The sequence below is a fragment of the Tyto alba genome, unplaced genomic scaffold, assembly GCF_018691265.1.
Source record: "Tyto alba isolate M040663 unplaced genomic scaffold, T.alba_DEE_v4.0 Super-Scaffold_27, whole genome shotgun sequence".
NCBI lineage: Eukaryota > Metazoa > Chordata > Aves > Strigiformes > Tytonidae > Tyto > Tyto alba.
The window spans coordinates 19,785,618-19,804,009 of NW_024881301.1; the positions used below are offsets into that span (position 1 = coordinate 19,785,618).

At 43.3% G+C, this 18,392-nt stretch overlaps 2 protein-coding genes across 2 annotated transcripts in view; one reads left to right on the top strand and one right to left on the bottom strand.

Moving 5' to 3' along the window:
• FBXO15 (F-box protein 15) overlaps positions 1 to 10,750 on the bottom strand; it is a 28,188-nt gene extending 17,438 nt beyond the window's left edge. Inside the window, exons 1-3 of the mRNA XM_033010694.2 lie at positions 10,377 to 10,750; positions 7,339 to 7,458; positions 5,342 to 5,446 (exon numbers count right to left, since the gene is read on the bottom strand). Coding sequence (XP_032866585.1) covers positions 5,342 to 5,446; positions 7,339 to 7,379 — 146 coding nt within the window. The 5' untranslated portion in view covers positions 7,380 to 7,458; positions 10,377 to 10,750. The remainder of the gene's footprint in view (positions 1 to 5,341; positions 5,447 to 7,338; positions 7,459 to 10,376) is intronic.
• A 442-nt stretch (positions 10,751 to 11,192) lies between these two features.
• Positions 11,193 to 17,374, top strand: TIMM21 (translocase of inner mitochondrial membrane 21). Its single transcript, XM_033010652.2, has 6 exons — positions 11,193 to 11,682; positions 12,915 to 12,977; positions 13,077 to 13,174; positions 14,534 to 14,607; positions 16,692 to 16,797; positions 16,890 to 17,374. Exons 1-6 carry the CDS (start codon positions 11,400 to 11,402, stop codon positions 16,980 to 16,982), a joined length of 717 nt encoding a protein of 238 aa, XP_032866543.2. The 5' UTR covers positions 11,193 to 11,399; the 3' UTR covers positions 16,983 to 17,374.
• Positions 17,375 to 18,392: the final 1,018 nt, after the last annotated feature.

Here is an 18,392-nt window from a genome sequence, read left to right on the forward strand (position 1 = left end):
CTTATTTTTTTATATGCATGTCTCAGCTACCACCGAGCATAGTGTTAGCAGAAAAATATGAAGTCCTAGATTATTAGAAAACTGGGTTTGATCTCAATCTAAATTTATAGAAGACCAGAAACTGTAGCCTCCTAGGTACTAGTCACAAAAATGTAAAGGCACAGATGTACACTTTACCCCACTTTGACCTTCCAACAGCTCGTATGAGTTCAGTTTCCCTGGTGCAAACATGAAGGCTCAGGAACTAAAAGATGCTAGTTGTCAGCATTTCTCATGGGCTTACTAGGTTATCTCTGTTGTGGTTTAGGCCTGATTGGCAGCCAAACACAATGCAGCAATGCTCTCTCCCTTCCCCTCCGGCAATGAGAAGGGACAGAGAGCCAGGCTTGGGGTTCGAGATAGGACTGGGATGGGGAAAAATCCCCCTTTTATGGTCACGAGCAAAAGGCAGACTCATTAGGGGAAGAAAAAAGGAACATACATTTACTACAGACACTAACAACACATAACAGAGTAGGACAGTTAGAGGCATCGCCACATCTTGAGAACACCTTCCCCCCACCCCTCCCTTCTTCCTGGGCTCAGCTCTGCTCCCGATATCTCTACCTCCTCCCCCAGTGGCGCAGGGGCAGGGAATGGGGGGTGCAGTCAGCGCTGCCACTTCCTTCATCTTCGGTGAGGGGAGTGTCCAAAACTTGTTACCCCCTGCTCCATCGTGGTCCCCCTCTCACAGGAGACAGTCCTCCACAAACTTTCTCCGACTTAAATTCCTCCCATGGGCCGCAGCGTTCCCCACACTGCTCCATCATGGGTCACTAACTTCCTCTGACTGGATTCCCTCCCATGGCTGCAGCCCTTCCTGAGCTGCTCCGTTGTGGGACTCCCCCGCATGCTGCAATCCTCCCAGCGCTGAATTACAGCAGCGGGGCTACCTTTTCCCATGAGACCCCGGCCTTCTTCGGGCACAGAACCTTGATTATCCGAGCAGGAGCAACAGGCCATAAATCCGCGTCTGCTCCACCATAGATCTCCATGGGTGGCAGGGGGGGGCCGCCCTGCCGTCTCCCCACAGGATACAGGGGGGTCTCTGCTCCGGCACACCTCCCCCCTCCTTTCCTCCTCCGTTCCTCCACTGACCTTGGTGTTCATGCAGCTGCAGCAACTCCTCCTCACAAGTCCCACTGCCCGTCACCACGTCCCTTCCTAAATACGTTATCGCAGAGGTGCAGCCAATTGGCTCAATTTCCCAAACAGAAGTGGAGCTGACGTGGAGCTGGGGGAGCGTCGAGAAGCTTCTCACAGGGGGCCGCCCCGATAGCCCCCTCCCCTGCCACCAAAAAACTCCACCACTCACTCAACCCAGGACAATCTCAAAGAACATGGAATCTCTGAATACATTTCTTGTTCTGGATTATATATACCTAACGAGATTCACTTAGAACTTTCTGCTCTATCACAGGGGAAAAAAAAATATTCAGTTAATTCTTACAATTTGCCAGTAAGGTTGATAAACATCTCAACTACATATACAGAAATGTTTGACTAGTGCTCTAGAAAGTAGGATCATCAGATATTGGAAACTTCCTACTGTTTTATGCTTCTCAATAGCACACTAGAGTATGTGGTTTTTTTAAATGCCTTCCTTCCCCTTATGCTGCTACTTCCTTCACAGACACTCACTGAAGCAGATTTATAAAAAAAAAAAAAAAAAAAACAAAAAACAAAACAAAACAGTATATATCTGAGAGAAAGCTATCATGAGGCAAGAAAAAAAAGTTAAGTCTTGTCTGTCTTCCTGAAAATACTGGATCCAGGATGAAGGTCAGAGACAGAATAACCATAGTCAGCAACTTAAGTGAAAACTGATGAAGGTTAAACAGTTACTTTTGAAAATTTCATCCCAAAACAACAATGCATCCTCCTCACACAAAATCAGCTAGTGGAAAGAGTGTTTTAATACCTCTTACTCAGCAAAGTCAATCTGGACCCCTCAAGTTTCTCACACAGATCCAGCTGAAAGCAAGGTGGAGGAGGACAATTAGAATCACTTATGTTTGGTGGCAGTACCACTGTCATGTCGATCCCTTCTGCACTCTTTTGAAAAGATCAGATATCTTTTTGAAGAGATCAAAAAAACATGCAAAAGTAATGATGGGTTCACCTCTCTCCTGCTAGGAAAAATATGAGATCACATTTCTGCCCCCCAAACACCAGTATCTCTAGGACAGTTCAGGGAATATTGAGTACAAGAAGTTACAAGAATTCAAACAATAATCTGTGAATAAAGGTTTCCAATAAGCTTTCTAATCTTAAAGTGCTAGCCACACAGTCTACAATAACTGCACTAAAGAAAATTAATAGCAACAGAAACAAATTCTCAAGAGAAATTCTCTACCATTTATCAACAAGATTACCTTTACCAGTTCTTGCTTATCCCCAGGCAAGATTACACTAACGTGCTTTGTAATGCATTTTCCCCTCCTTAAAGCAGGAAAGCATTCAAGGACTGCATCCATCCCATACTGCCTCCTACCCATGAAAACCACTCTCACTTCATCAGCTGCTGAGAGTAAGTTGCCACATGCTGAGCACCAGGCTCTTTGTTATTGATGCAAACATAGTCAATTTCGCAAAAACCTCCCAGCCTGCTGCTCTGCAGAAATATGCACAATCTCCCACTGCCTTTTCTGTTTTTCTGGGTTTTTTTGTTTTTTTGTTTTTTTTTTTTTTTTGAGTCAAAGCTGTTTAAAACACACAGACCCATACATTTCTATGACTGGTAAAGCAGGCTTCACAGTCAACATGAGCTTCCAACTTTTTTTTCACCAAAATCTGGTGGGGAGGGAGGACATAAAGAACAATCCTGTAAGTAGAACAAAGACTTAAGAAACTTGAATTTTGAGACCAGAAATGACAACCCAGTTACCAGATAGTATAAAACATTTCTGATGGAGGGAAGAAATTCTTATACAACTCCAAAGCAGCCAAGAATTGTGGGATGATGAAAACAGAGGACAGATGTCCTTGACACACCATTATCAGGGGAAATTGAGCTGTGTACCATCCAACTGGTCTTATTCAGCCTAAAAAGTCCAGTGAGATGTCCTCCTACAACCCTCTCCTATTAATTAGTAATTCCTTCCCAAGACAGACATCCTTTCTTTCATGAGGAAAGAAACTCAGCATCTGGCTGCATGATGCTGAGAAAGACAGGGGTTAGTAGGATATTCAGGATAGCATTTTGAAGGTATCTTCTCAGGCAATGTAAGCTGAATGAAGACAGACTTGCCAACAATACCTACCATCCTTCTCCTCACTCTCAGTTACATATTGTTTCTTCCTTTCTCAAAACAGCATTTTGCAAGCAAATGAGAAATCAGTTCAAGAAGCTCAAGAATTCAGTCAGGGCAGTGAGGCAGAGGAGAAAAAAAAGAGGGAACTTGGAATTACAAGTGTTTAGGCAGATATCACTGCCCCTTCAACCTCAACTTCTGAAGAATTCAGGACAGACAAATGAAAAAGGCATCTAACTGGGAAGCATGAATTTGCCCCTTTCACAGCAGAATACATGCCACTTTTGCCCTAAATTGTTAATTCTAATATTCACCTCAAGGCCTCTTATTGGACATTGTTACAACAAGCCAACCCAACTTCGTACTGCTAACTCAAATGCCAGAATCAGACATGCACCATTCTCAGTCATCACTTGACCACAATGGCAAAAAGATCTTCTCCTGTGCTCTGGCTTCTCACTTCCCCTTATACATGCACTTTCTGACGGTGACCAAAACCCTCAGGCTTTCAGACAGACCACCTATGTGAGCTTCCCACACTGCATGACAGGAAGGCTGGAATAATACCACGTGCTGGGGCAAGGTCAGGGTGCAGAAAGGGAGGCCAAAAAACATTTCCTTGCCTTCAACAGTTACATTGAAGGCATCAGTGCCAAGTGACTGTTAAAGCACAGACATCATTTGAAGAGCCCAAAGACAAAGCACTGCATTAAGCAACACTGATCTATCACAGTGAAAAACTGATAGTCCTATTGCATCCTGCATAGCCAGGACAGCAGAAATATCCTCAAAAGGATACTCTGCCTAATAAACAAGATCAGATTTGTCACAAACATATGCAGGAGCTTCAGTTAGAACTTCTGTTAATTCACTACAGGGTTCAGGGACTCAAGATCCACGGAAATCCAGCGGGAAGAAGTGACCTGGTCCCACTGAACCAGCCTGTCTCCTAGATATGGGAAAATAGCTCTTCCTTAAATCCCATCTGTACACATACAGTAATCTCTGTCAAGATTAGAAAATGGAAACAGACATTATTGAGATGGAGACAGATTAATCAGCTTCCTTTGAACAGCCACAATGATTTTATCCTGCCTTACTATCCAGAAGTGAAAAACGCATAGTAAGATATATAATTTGTGTCAGCTATGCAATTTTTATCTTCGTGCACCTGCTGACAGCCTCAAAAAGTAAATCTGGATTATGGCCTTCCCTTTAAATTCATCAGTTCTAAAGGTGTCAATGCCAAAGTAAACCAATTCACTGTACAAGTTTGGGGAAATACGTGAGAAATGGATGAATACCAGATGCAGCAACTTCTTATACAGGAAGACGTTTCCTCATTTAAACAGCACTAATGCAACAGAATCTTCAAAAAAAAGGATACCCAGACATCCTAGTTGTCACATAACAATCAGGGTCTCTCCTCTTGATCCTTTGACAAAATTACTATGATACTGGTAGCAGCAACTTGTGAACTCTGTATAACCAATCACTTACAAGAAATATGTCAGTATTTATCTTCACCACTTCCGTTTTCATTTACAAGTCAATAAAATTTGACAGAAGGAACAACAGATAAAACCCACTAGTGAATCACTTGACTAAATCAAACCCTCTGAAAAAATCTAATGAAAGAGCAAAATAAGTAGGACTTCAAAACTACGAAAGCCATGACAATTCTACAAAGCTCCTAGCTATGCATCACTAAGGATTGCCTGAACCAAAAAGCCTGTGCAGGTGCAGGTGGATGAAAACAAATATATGCAAATTTTACAACAAAATAAAGGCTAATAGCAACATTATGAAACACAGTATTTAGTTTTCGCCTCATAACTCCCATTAAACTTAACAGGGCTTGCACAGCTAAAATTCCATACAACACACTGTGCTGTGAGCTATGCAGTACATTTTCAGGAGAGTAATTGCCAGCAGGTACATGCATCAGTGCTCTGGCATCACTGAAACTAAATTAGAAAGACTCATAACTCAGGTAAACTCAACTGCTGCACAGTTAGGACTAGCACTTATGCTTCCCTCTTCCTTACTTGTCATTGGCCAGATGATAGAAGTGCTTATTCACACATCCAACATATAATAGAGACGCAGCATCCAAATAGGAAAATATCTTCATCAGCATTTCTGATGGCATGCTGGAAAACAAGAGGAATACCATTATACTTGCCTGCAAATGCCAGAAATTACAATGGCAAAGAATTTTCATTCCAAACTAGAGCAAAACAAAAGAGATGGAAACTGTCAGCTTGTAAATATGCAAATCAAAACTCACCTAGGAGTTAATTTGCAGAGTTTGGGTTCTGATTTGTCTCTGATAGACATTTGCTTAAAACAATTCACCACAACCCATTCAAGTGGCACAGCACAATTACATGAAAAGTTATGGGTTTGCCTTTTCATCAAACTTTGTTAACTTTATCACAGTTTGACATGAAACTGCCTCACTCAACATCAGTTTCTCACTGCTTGTACCATGACTTTAACACTTAGTCCATAACCACCAGTATTTGTCAGAACTAGGTATACTCACTCTCTCCTCCTGACTGTGGTGTCAGGTCTCGCAAGGCACCAGGACAGAATGTCCCAGTCAAGCAGTGAGATCATGCTCTACTACATCAAAACCTTCAAACCATATGTGCTCATACTGGTTTCATTTATGTCAGCAGAAAGATGCCAGCTTCAGAATAAAAGCCGAGTGGCATCCTGAGAACATTAAAGTTTCTGTGCATCTGCAAGGCCGCCTGAAATGCAGATGCCAGCCTAAGTACACCAAGCACAACATAACCTGGAGGTGAGCCACCATGATTTTTGTATTAACAGACAGAAACCTCATACCTTTCAAGTAGCATGCAGTAACTGCATAAAGTTTAAAAAAAAGATGTATTTTATACTCTAACCTTTTGGAGCATGGTAGTAGGGTAACGTCAAAATCACAACTGAAAACACAAGCTGCTGTGAAAGTCAAGTCCTCAGATGTGTCTCTTGCCAATGTACTACTGTGTCACTTACAACACCTGATGATTTATCATACTTTATCCCAGAAGCATATAGCTTTCAAGTATAGAATGATAATAATGCCAATATTCCACATTTTTTATTAAAACTCAGAATCTTAGTTGCACTAAGAGAGACAACCGTGCCAAAGCTCGGTTATTATGTGAAATAACTCACAGTCTAAGCCCAAAGCAGTTAGTGTATTTATTCCAAATAGAATTTAGAAATGATCCTTTAAAAATCTGTAGGTTATCTAAAATAATATGTTTGATGTAGAATTCTCAACAGGAGTTTTTACAACCATATTTCTTCTTTGAAGGAAGCTGATAGAAATTATTTTTTTTATTTTTTCTCGTCTTGCACACCAAACTAACAACATAAGGGACTGAACTGGCCATCCAATGGAAAACAGAGAAACGACTACACAAGAAGCTACAAAACGTATAAAACAAAGACAATGAATAATCTTTCATGTAACATATTCTTAGATGGTTTTTGTAGAAATATAACAGATTTTCAAAAAGAAAACAACTCATGATTACATCAGAAGTGTCCTTTCACTATCAAACAGGGCAAGAAACATTTACCTTGTAGCAAATACACAGCAGCCACTTTATTCCTCCCCCCTCATCCCACTCCATCATCCTGAGCCTCTCTATACAAAGCAACAAGCATCAAGAGAAATATCAGAAGTTTAATTCCAAAATGGCTTTTACTGAGGTAATACAGTAGCAATTTTTATTCTCAGGGAACATCACAAACCATGATTTGCAAAGGAGCTGCTGAAGGCTTTGTATGACTTGGAAAACCTACATACTTCATATGAGCTAAGAAAAGGAGGCGAGGGAAAACCATGCTTGGAAACATTAGAAGGTCGACATAGGATCATAAAGCAGACCATATAAGCAAATCTCTTCTTTTCACCTCAGAAAATCTGACATGGAAATCTCTAGGGTATCACCCTAATAACTGTAAGCAGTCAAAAGATGCCTTACAGTGTGCACTCTTACTCCTAAACTGAAGACATACTCACCTCTCAATGCCCAAACTAGGTTTTGGTTCTATGGAAGGCATCAAATACAGACTGTTAATTCCAGCATTTACAGTTTCAGAACATTCCTCAGGCCTGGCAGCAAAGCTCCTTGACTTGTTGCTAAAAAGGAAAAGCTGTTAGGAGTCACACCATCACAAAATTAAGAAATATTAATATTGTGCACACCTCAACACCATGTCTCAAGTGAGACAGGATTCAAGGAATGTATCACAAGCTAACTCATTATTATCATTTCACTAATTTGAACAACTGCCACCAAGTTAAAATACCCAACATCACAAAGATGCCAGATTTAAACTCATGGTTGTTTATCCCGTGATTAACCTCTCACAGCAGTCAGAAGGGAACAGTGCTGCACCACCAAATCAGTTTGAATCTGGTAGAGAGCCATTACGAGTAGACAGCTGCACCACTGTGGCCACCATAATCAAGCTCCAGATAGGCCCCTGCAGTAAGTCAAACTCACTGATTAATCTTCTGTTTTGCAACATTACTCCAGAGACCTTTTAGAGCCAACCAACTTTGCTAAACTATTAAAAGATAACAAATAAAACAATACCTTGAAACTTTCTCAAAAACTGACAAGGCTCAAAAAGAACTCCCTTGACTACAAAACAGAATCACATTTAAAACAAATTTATAGTCTCATTTCAGATTTTGCCCTGCTAAAACACTAGCAACTCTGCGGATAAGTGTTAGTTCAAGAGCCAAGTTGGGCATCAATGTTTTTATCGCTCATTAACCCGTAACAATTTGGACACAAATTACTTTCTCTTACTAAAGAAAGCAACTTTGCATATTTCTAACACAAATAAATTCTTATAATCTAACTGGCCACATATTTTTTCAAAGATTTCTGATAGTAAGAAGTTTAGAAGTTATAATTACAAATACTATCATTAAACCACGTAGAAATAGTCAGATGGGGTTTCAGTCTTAATCAAATCCTTACACTTCATACCCACTGATGCCACGGAGCAGGCAGAGCTCCCTATACACTCTGTTAGTGATGGTTTATATTCCAACACCTGGTCAATCCAACTCTGGGTTTCTAAGCAACCAATCAATGTTGGAGAAAAACAAATCTAATTTTGAAGTACATGGGTACCTCGTACATTTAATGCATGCTGCTCTTGATTTAAGATTGGTTTATGATCAAAGAAAAATAAAAATCAGAAATAAAAAACAACTCTATCCTACATTGTCAACTGCTATGTAAAAAAATACCTGAAGTTTTACTGGGAATTTTTAGAAGCGTAACACAAAAAGACATGCACATTTCAGCTTGGGTGCTAATCTCCGATAGACTGACAAAATTAACAACTGCAAAAACGTAACTGTACATCAAATACACCCTGAAGATCAAGCAGATGCTTTACTCGTGTATTATTATCAGGAAGTAAACTTAGATGATGAGATGAGGCTGTAACAAACTGCATTTTTCAAAAGGCATGAAAGGGAATCAGAGACAGAAGCTATGTTCCACAGCAGAACTACCACTTCTGTAGCATTCTGGGCAGCACCTCCTAGGCTACTCTGCCCTGTATCTATGCTGAAAGCACAAAGATACCTAGTCTGGGTGTACTCTACCATGACATGCCTACACTGATCCCAGGTACAGGAATAATTCAGATCAGGAGCTGGGATCCTGGATTTTGCAACACAGTTCACCTGGTACAAGCATAACCTGCACTGCCTGTATTCAGCCCTTCTTCCTCTCTTTTTAACCACTCCTTGCATCCCCCTCTTCTTCACCCCAGGAAGGAATTGCTGAAGTAAGAGATATGTTGCCTACACATGCCTTGAAAACTTCAACATAACATCTACCACTTTTGCAAGCATCATTTAAAAAAAAAATACTGAATATTTGCATCTTCCAAAACAAAAATATTCTCAAAGTATGCAGAAACAACAGCAAATCCATTGCATAAACCAGTTTTCAAGTATTGTGTGTGCTAAGATTTGAAATTAGTATTAACAAAATGCTTTTACACTGCACTGACAAAGCTTGCCTGCCCAAGTTAAAAACGTGATGACAGCTATTACTCCCCCCTCTCTAGAGACTTCTAGTAACAACTGAGATGCTCTTAATTAGGGGCACAACTACCTCAATTGCTATTTCATTAGCTTTCAACTTGTGGGACTCAGTTTCGTACCAGTAATTTCACTTTCATGCCCTGTAGTACTTGCAATTTGACTACTGCTTTTTTTGCTTGTCAGGGACCACCTCTATTTCAATGAATGCAGAGAAAGTTTTACGTAGCGACAAAACCTGCCTCCAAGTGTCAGATAAACATCTGGGGAAAAACAGATATGACAGTAATGTTTGACACGTTGGCTGTTTTGTTTTTTTTTTTTTTCCCCCTCAGCTAACTATTCCAAAGTCTTTCAAAAAGGTGGGCGTTACCCTTTCCATTTACAGGTTGAAAAAAACAGGGGGAATGAAACAGCTGGGAAATCCAAATGTCGAAGAACCTGCTTTCTCAACTTCGCTTCCAAGATCAGTGCTTTACATTTTTGGAGGCTGCACTATGAGAATTAAGCTAATCACACTTTCCACGGGTAAATCCTCTCATTTATTACAAAGGCCTACCTGCCCTGAACACATGCATACAATAGCCACTGAGCTAGCTAGTACTCTGTAGACAGGCAACTGCTTGTTACACCACTTGCCCTGAGCTCAAGCACATACCCAAGTCTAAGCCTCACCACCCCGAGAGAGCGGTACGTTGAACTAATGCCCTCCCTACGCCTGGCAGTGCCCGCGTCTTCCATCGTCCCTACGACGCCGTGCCCTTCCCCAGGGCCCGGGGGAGCGAGCAGGCCCGCCCGCGGCAAGTTTAGAGCTGGAAAGCAGAGCCGTGCCGGGGCTCCCCGGAGCAGGGGCGGGAGTTACGCGAGAACAACAAGGCAGCCCCCCGCGGACAAGGTGAAAAAGGACGAGCTCTGGGGCGGTCAGAGCCCTGCTCCCCCCTCGCTCGGCGGCCTCTCCTCGGGCCGGGCTGGGAGAGCGTTACCTGGGCCCGGCGCCCGCAGCGGCCGGGGTGAACACCCGCGGCGGCCCAACCCCGGTGGCACCCGGGGAGGCCGCCGCGCCGCGCCCGCCCTGCCGCAGGGCCCGCCCGCCGCCATGGCCCGCGGGGCCGGCCCCTCCTCCCCGCCGCTCTGTCGCTACTCCGGGGAAAGGCAGCCTCGGGGAGCCCGTGCCCGGCCCTGAGAAGCAGCTGATTTTTAACTGTAGAGAGGGGACGCCGCCCGCCCCCTCAGCTCCCAGCCTGCGCCGCACCGGGCGTCGAGCGCGGCAGCGGGGCGGACCCGGAGCGGGGCGGCCGCCGGGGTACGAGCGCCGCCTTTTGCTGCGCCCGCTGCGGGGGGTTCCCAGTTGGGCCGGTGTTGGGGCGCACGGGAAGCGCTAACGGACTGGGGACCCGCAGCGACGGCCGCCGGGAGCCCGGCAGGACCTCCGACAGGCACCCTGGCAGCTTGCCCCCGCCCCGCCCCGCCCCGCGGCGAGCTGCGCGCCGCTGCGCCGTCGCGGGGAAGCTGGAGCACCGGCCTCGCGAGTGTTCTGCTCTCCGTTCGTGGAAACGGCAACTGCATCTCTTTCATGCGTTTATGTGTGCGAGATCAAACACCAATGTATATTTTTTTTTAAAAAAAAAAAAGCTTCCAAAAGGTGACCGGGACCGCCAGCGCCCCGTTTACCGGCCGGCGGGCCCCCCGCCCCATGAGGGCGGGTCACGGCGGCTCTCGGCATGGCGGTCGCTGTAGTGATGTTGCTGGGAGGCGATCCTAGCGGCGGGCGCAAGAGGGAGTCCGTTCAAACTACGGCTCCCCGGGCCGGCCGCCGCCCCGCTTTCCCCTCCACCCCCAAGATTTCCGCCGCGGCAATGGCGGGCGGCGGGCGGCGGCGGGCGCATGGGGGCTCCTGACGCGCCGCGCCGGCCGCAGAGCCGCGCTCGGGGCGGGAGGCTGCCCTGACTCTTCCCCTCCCCGGGAGAACTTCCCGCTCGGCTGGGCTGCCCCCGCCGTGCTCCGCCATGCTGCCCGCCTCCCTCGGGCGGGCCGGGCAGCGCGGCCGGCGGGTGCGGGCCTGCCTGGGGGGGTGGCCGCTCGCCCCCCGGCGCTGGGCGCTGCTGCCGCCGCCGGGGCCCTGCCTGAGGTGGCGGCAGCGGGAGCCCGCCCCGCTACTCCGGGCCGCGCGGCTGAGCGTCGGCACGCAGGCCGGGGGGCTGAGAGCTGAAAAGCCGGGCGGGAGCAGCAAACCCGTGGCCGTGCCAGCGGGCCGGAAAGAGGGAGCGCTGCTGTCGGCTGCCCTGAAAGGTGAGGCGGGCTGGAGTCGCTCGGGAGCGGGGGCACTGTGCACTGAGCGGAGGGACTGAGCGCGGCGAAAATTACTCCTGTAGCTGAGATTTTGCAGCCCCAAAATTCAGGTGTTACCAAAAAAAAAAGCTCCTTTCGTTTCGCACCATTACAGCAGTTGATATATTTCAGCGTATGCCTTGCACAAGCAGAACTTGGGTGGCTTCTCCCAAACAGCTTGTTGACCTAGTGTTGCGGTCAAATGAGGGGTAAGATGTAGTAGCCTCTCACTTTCCTTGGCAAAAGGAGAACCTATCACACGTCAGCCTGTCTCGATGCTGTTCAAACAAGTTCGCCTCCAGCAAAATTGTCAGAGCTCCACGTATGATACTAAGTTGTTTTATAGATGGCTGTCACATGGGTTGGTCTCATTCACAGCAGTGAAAAGTGGTTACTACATAATCAGCCTCAAGAATTCTAAGTGTTTTGTAAAGGTTTTTGAAAAACACTCTCAACTGATGAGAAGACTGCAGGAAAAATGGTTCTTAAAGTTTCCTCAGTGACTTGTACTTCACCGAAAGGCATACCTTACTACTTAAATCAGTAGTCTCTTTCCAAGTTCTCAAAAAATATTTTGTAACTGAGAATCTCACATGACTTTTTGGAGTGTATAGTGACACTTTTACTACTACTTCAGATCAAAAGTAATCAGATAAACTGCAGTGAACGATCTCAATAAATAAAATACATATTTCAGTCTAATATGCCTCCTTTTTATTGTTCAGTTGATTGAGAATTCACAAAATCGGTTATTTTCAGTCAGTGTGTGTAACATAAACTTTTGCTTTTTTATTTTTACATCTCCCTTTCTCTGCATAAGGATTGCAATGATTGTGAGTTTACATGGTAGCTAGAGTACTGCAGTGCTAAATACCTCATTAGTTCTTAAAAAATATAGCTCTCACACAAAAAGTAGCAGTAAGTGCCATTCTGGGTCTTGAAAACTTATATTAGGAAAACAGAAAATAATAAGACTTAATACAGAGATAAAACATGCTTTGTATAACATAAGAGATGGTCCATGATCTCTTTTCTTTTAGTGATGAAGCATTGTGGAAGCTGTTACTGGAATTTTTTGTTCTGTCAAAATGTTATTTGATCTGCAGACCGAGAGAAGAGCATTTATATAAGAAAGCTGTGCAAGTCTTACTGTCCAAGATTGTAACTCCTGTGTTGTTTTCTGTCTATTTCAGTGAAAGAAGCTGGAAGAGACTTTACCTATTTCATTGTGGTGCTTGTTGGAATTGGTGTTACAGGTTATTTTTAAAAATTATATTATGTATCAGAAGATGCTTTTCATGAATTCCATCTGGTTTGATTAGTTTTCATTCCATTTGCTGTTGTTTCTGTTACAGGTGGTTTGTTCTATGTGATTTTTAAAGAGCTATTCTCTTCTTCTAGTCCAAGTAAGATCTATGGAGATGCCTTGGAGAAATGCAGATCTCACCCCGAGGTTGGTTTTTGAACCGTAGTTCTAAATTTTGTTTCTCAGTAGCTACTGTCTCTCTTTGAGTCAAAAATTTGCACAAGGAATCTCACAAGCAAAGCTACAGGAAGACCCACGTGGTGCTTAGTGGACAAACACCAGGACAAACTTAGTCCTTTGTTTCTAGTGGGCAAATACCTATGCTTTTAGCTGGCCACAGGTGGGCCAGCTCCAAATTGGAGCCTATATTAGGACAAGTTCATGCAAGCACTGAGCCTGAATTAACCTGCTAAAAGCCAAGTTCAGTGTGTGTAGCACAGCACAAGAACTGATAAATATAGTCTGCCCCTCCAGAGCATGTGCTTGTGTCCCCATACAGAAAGTCTTATAGACATACCTGAGTGCCTATTAAATGTACTTAAGGAGTTCTGCAGGTCAGGGAGGCAAGTGGTCGCACTTAAGTTTTGTAGATCTGGCCTACTGCCTTTCCTCAGCACAGTTATTCTGTTAGGACACTTCACTAGGGTTCTGTCGTTCTGCAAAGCACTGCATAAGAATCCAGGAATTTAAATTCTTCATTTGGAACACAGTGAGCGTTCCTGTGGCTAACTGGAAAAGAAACAGAGAAGAGTCATGTGATCACACAGTCACGTAAGATAGCTAGATGTAAACAAAAAATCAATCTAAAACTAGATTGTAAAAACTACTACTTCAGACAAAACAAGAAATGCATGGATGGAATAGCTTTCAAACAAGGTTGCCATAGATGCCACTAAAGATAACCTAAACATGAAGTGAGAAGTTGTCACTAGAATAAAGATTAAGACTGCTTTGGAACAAATTTGTAGAATTAAAACCTCTCTGGTACTTACACAGTAAAAATCACCCTCCCTTTCTAACCAACTTTGAATTTAAAACTAGGTTAATTTGTTCTGGCTTTATAGATCTGAAAAAAAAAGTGAATTTCTTAAACTAGTGTTTTTTAGGTAATGTGGAGTGTATTTGCATTTTAAACTGAAACATATTCTCTTGGAGGAGACATGAGCAAATATTTCATGCTTTCCTTTTTGCGCAAAATGTCATTAAAGTGTAAAATACACAGAAGGGAGATTAAAATGTCATAATCTCAGAGGACGGTACAAATGGAAGATATTAGTAGGATTTATTTTAGACATTTAATATGTGGCTGTAAAGAAAAGAGCTGAAATACAGAGGAGTTTTCCTTACACTGTTTTCTTTCATAAACTCTTCTGTCCTTGACACATCAGACTCACAAGGGGCATTTTGCTGAAAGATAATGCATTCACAGCAGGGGTGTGAGCTGGTACTGGAATATCTGTTTGAATATGATACTTTCTGACAACTCAAACCTCTTTTCTCTTGTAGATAATTGGTGTTTTTGGTGAATCTATTAAAGGTTATGGGGAGGCAACAAGAAGAGGAAGACGACAGCTTGTCAGGTGCCCTTCAGTGTTTGCCCCATACAGACACTAGTTTTTGCACAGTGAAGACATTTTGACTCACATCATAGCAAGTTAGATCTAGATTAATGAACTATATGGGGTGTACCCTGTCACTTTTGAGTGAAAATGCAAGCAGTTTTTTTACAGTAACTTTTGTGTGGCACATACCACTAAATACAGTGCACATACAACATAAAATGCCAGTTCTGAGTGCCTCAAAACAAGCAATGGTCAGCATAGAGCTGGTCTCTTCAAAAATTAGGATGAGTCTGAAGAGAGTAGTACAGAGGCAGGGATCTGACTGAAGTTTAAAGTCTGAAACCCTCTTCTAATAGAGTGAAATTGTTCTTTGAGAGTTTTTCTCCGCTTGAAGCAGTAGTTTTATCAGGCCAGAAAGAGCAGGAGGTACTAACTTTCAGACTTTGAAGAATCCAGCTTGCTCTGTTTAAAGCTAGTCTGGGTCTGACTGTACAGGTTGTAGTCACGGCAGTGAGTACACTGTCCCAAGCTGATGTGCAGTATTGACTGCCCATGTCTTACATTGCTTTTTGGTACTTGAGGCCCCATCTCTACTGTGTATGTAACAGAACATCTGTCACCTAAACCTTTCATGAGTGTGTTTATTTATTATTCTCCTTTTGAGGGAAACAACAGAACTAATTCTTACAAAATGTAAATCCTATCTGCACTGTAACCCAATAGGGGCGTTGTCTTTATTGTGTTCTTTGACCTGAATTTATTCAAGAAGGTTTCATACAGGATGGGACACATAAGCCCAGATACACAACTTGAACCATGGAATTGAGAATTTCCAGAGGAACATGATTTTTACTGGTGGAAGTTTATCTTTTCACCAGACTCTATGAAAAAGTGTTTAAAGTGGGGCTGTTAAGTGAAAAGGATATGCACAAACATTTTAAGCATCTGTCTCAAACTATGTAAATAAGTCTCCAACTATGAAAAAGTGTTTAAAGTGGGGCTGTTAAGTGAAAAGGATATGCACAAACATTTTAAGCATCTGTCTCAAACTATGTAAATAAGTAAATATTATATCAACTTTCCTAGTGTTTAATTTCAATAATTTGGAAAGTCTAGTATTTTAAATAAATATTTGAGCTGAGGACTTTGTAGGATTGTAGAGTTTTTGTCTGCAGTATAAGGATGACCTTAAATGTCTGAAAAATGTACATATATTTTTTTTGTGGATGAACACCTTGAACGTGAATTTACTGCAGTAAGACTCTTCATTCATCTTTGTTCTCTGTAACCCATCCTGCCACCTTAAACTGTATTGGAAGTTTAATTCACAGTGTGTATCTGGGCATGACTGATGAAAATAAGAGTAGTATGTAGCAGTTAGTAATTTCAGTAGGAAGCATAAACTGGCACCGGTACACTAGTTTGACCATTAGTTTCTGGAAGTGGTGGCCTTGATGGTGATGTGACCTTTCTGTTTCTCTAATACTTAAGCATAACCACTCCAGTCTAAATATCAGCATCTAGGTTGGAGATCTGATATCAGGCCAAAGTTACAAAATTTCCGTAGAACAAAATTATTGCTAAAATAAGTAAAACATATACTAAACTGTTTGTTTTGATGTGATTTAACCAACCTGATAATTAAGTTGACAAAACATCCTTTGTGTGTTTTGGCTTGGTAAGTTAGTGTAAGTGCGTAAACAAACCCAAACCCTAAAAGTCTTGGTGATGCAGGTGTTCCTTTCTAGATGTCAGGCTCTGAATCTGGGCGTTCTTTAGAATAAATACAAGGAAATTCCAGAATCTTCAGACATTGGATTGCGGTCGAGTTTTGAGGGAAGGACTGGGGTGAGGATGTTTAAGCAGTTCATCTGTTAGTCCTCAGCTGCTGATTCATTCTTCTAACTCCACTAGACTTTATGCACTTACAGTAAAGCCATAGAGAAGGAACCCACAGTAGCATAAGGACTGCATCGGAATACACTTTCTCATAAAATAGTTAAGCAGCTCCTCTAAATAAGTTTAAATTTGAAGTTTAACTGGGATATAATATGTATCCTCGCTGGGTGCGTTGGGTTTTTGCTTTGTTTTGCTGTTTTTAGTCACATTGAATACGTGAAGGATGGACTGAAACATATGCGTTTGAAGTTCTATATTGAGGGCTCTGAACCAGGGAAGCAGGGAACAGTCCATGTGGAAGTCAAAGAGGTATGTACAATTGCTTGATACAGCTGGCAAGCTTAATCTTGAATTTAAACTACCAAAGTGAAACAAACAGCCTGAAATTGTTTTCCTTACAGAATCCTGAGAGAGGAAGATTTGAAGTCCGCTACATATTTGTGGACGTTGACACCTATCCTAGAAGAACCATTGTCATAGAAGACAACAGATAGCCAGTGACCGAAGTTGCTGCCACATCTCACTGAATATTGGATGATACTGGTGTAGTCAGACTACACGTGAATTGTCTGGTGTTCTCGATTCTATCTTGCAGCTTTGGGGTTGTGTTATAAGACGTAACAGGGCCTGCTTTAAGGTCTTTCATAATAAGAGATACAGGATTTTAAGTTAAGCTACTGAAATATAGTAGAGCTATCACTTAACAGCAATTACTTTTGACATAGGAAAATAATCGTTGATAATAAACAGTTTAATGCTGATAATACTTCTGCACACCCAAAAAAAGCATCTTCCAAGATTTTAGGTTTGGATGGGGGGTTCTTTGTCTTCCTTTGCTTTGATTTCCCACTAGCACCACAATAAAATAAGTGGTATTTTAAGTGTAGACAAACACTGTTTTCATTCCAGATGCCTTTGTAGATCATAGAATCATAGAATGGTTGGAAGGGACCTTAAAGATCACCTAGTTCCAACCCCCCTGCTGTGGGCAGGGGAACCTTCTAGTATATCATGTTGCTCAAAGCCCCATCCAACCTGACCTTGAATGATTCTAGGGAGGGGGCATCCACAACTTCTCTGGGCAACTTGTTCCAGTGTCTCACCACCCTCATGGTAAAGAATTTATTCCTTACACCTAATCTAAATCTACCCTCTTTCAGTTTAAAACTGTTACCCCTTTGTCCTGTTCCTACACTCCCTGATAAACAGTCCTTCCCCAGTTTTCTTGTGGTCCCCCTTTAGGTATTGGAAGGCTGCTCTTCCCTTTAAGTACTTAAAGAGCCTTCTCCAGGCTGAACCGTAGTTCTCTCAGCCTGTCCTCACAGGAGAAGTGCTCCAGCCCCTTGACTGTCATCATACCCTACTCTGGACCCACTTGAGCAGGTCAATGTCCTTACGTTGAGGGCCCCAGACCTGGACGCATCACTGCAGGTGGGGCCTCACAGGAGCACAGTAGAGGGGCAGAATCGTCTCCCCTGACCTGCTGGCCACACTGCTCTTGATTCAGCCCAGGACACAGTTGGCTTTCTGGGCTGCAAACACATGTTTCCAGGTCATGTTGAGCTGCTTGTCAACCAACACTCCCAAGTCCTCTGCAGGGCTGCTCTCAATCTACTCATTTCTCAGCCTGTATTTGTGCTTGGGATTGCCTCAATCCATGTGCAGGATTTGCACTTGGCCTTGTTGAACTTCATGAAGTTTGCATGGGCCCACCTCTCAAACCTGTCAAGGTCCCTCTGGATGGCATCCCTGCCCTCCGGTGTGTCAACTGCACCACACAGCTTGGAGTTCTCAGCAAACCTGCCAAGGGTGCACTGGATCCCACTGTCCATGTAGCTGACAAAGAGGTTAAACAGCACTGGTCCCAACACTGACCTCTGAGGAACGCCACTCATCACTGCTTT

Excerpts from the sequence above, each read along its gene's own strand:
- TIMM21 (XM_033010652.2), top strand. The coding sequence starts at position 11,400 with ATGCTGCCCGCCTCCCTCGGGCGGGCCGGGCAGCGCGGCCGGCGGGTG. Across the intron at positions 13,175-14,533 it reads AATGCAGATCTCACCCCGAG|ATAATTGGTGTTTTTGGTGA; the intron begins GTTGGTTTTTGA and ends TTTCTCTTGTAG. Across the intron at positions 14,608-16,691 it reads GGAAGACGACAGCTTGTCAG|TCACATTGAATACGTGAAGG; the intron begins GTGCCCTTCAGT and ends TGCTGTTTTTAG.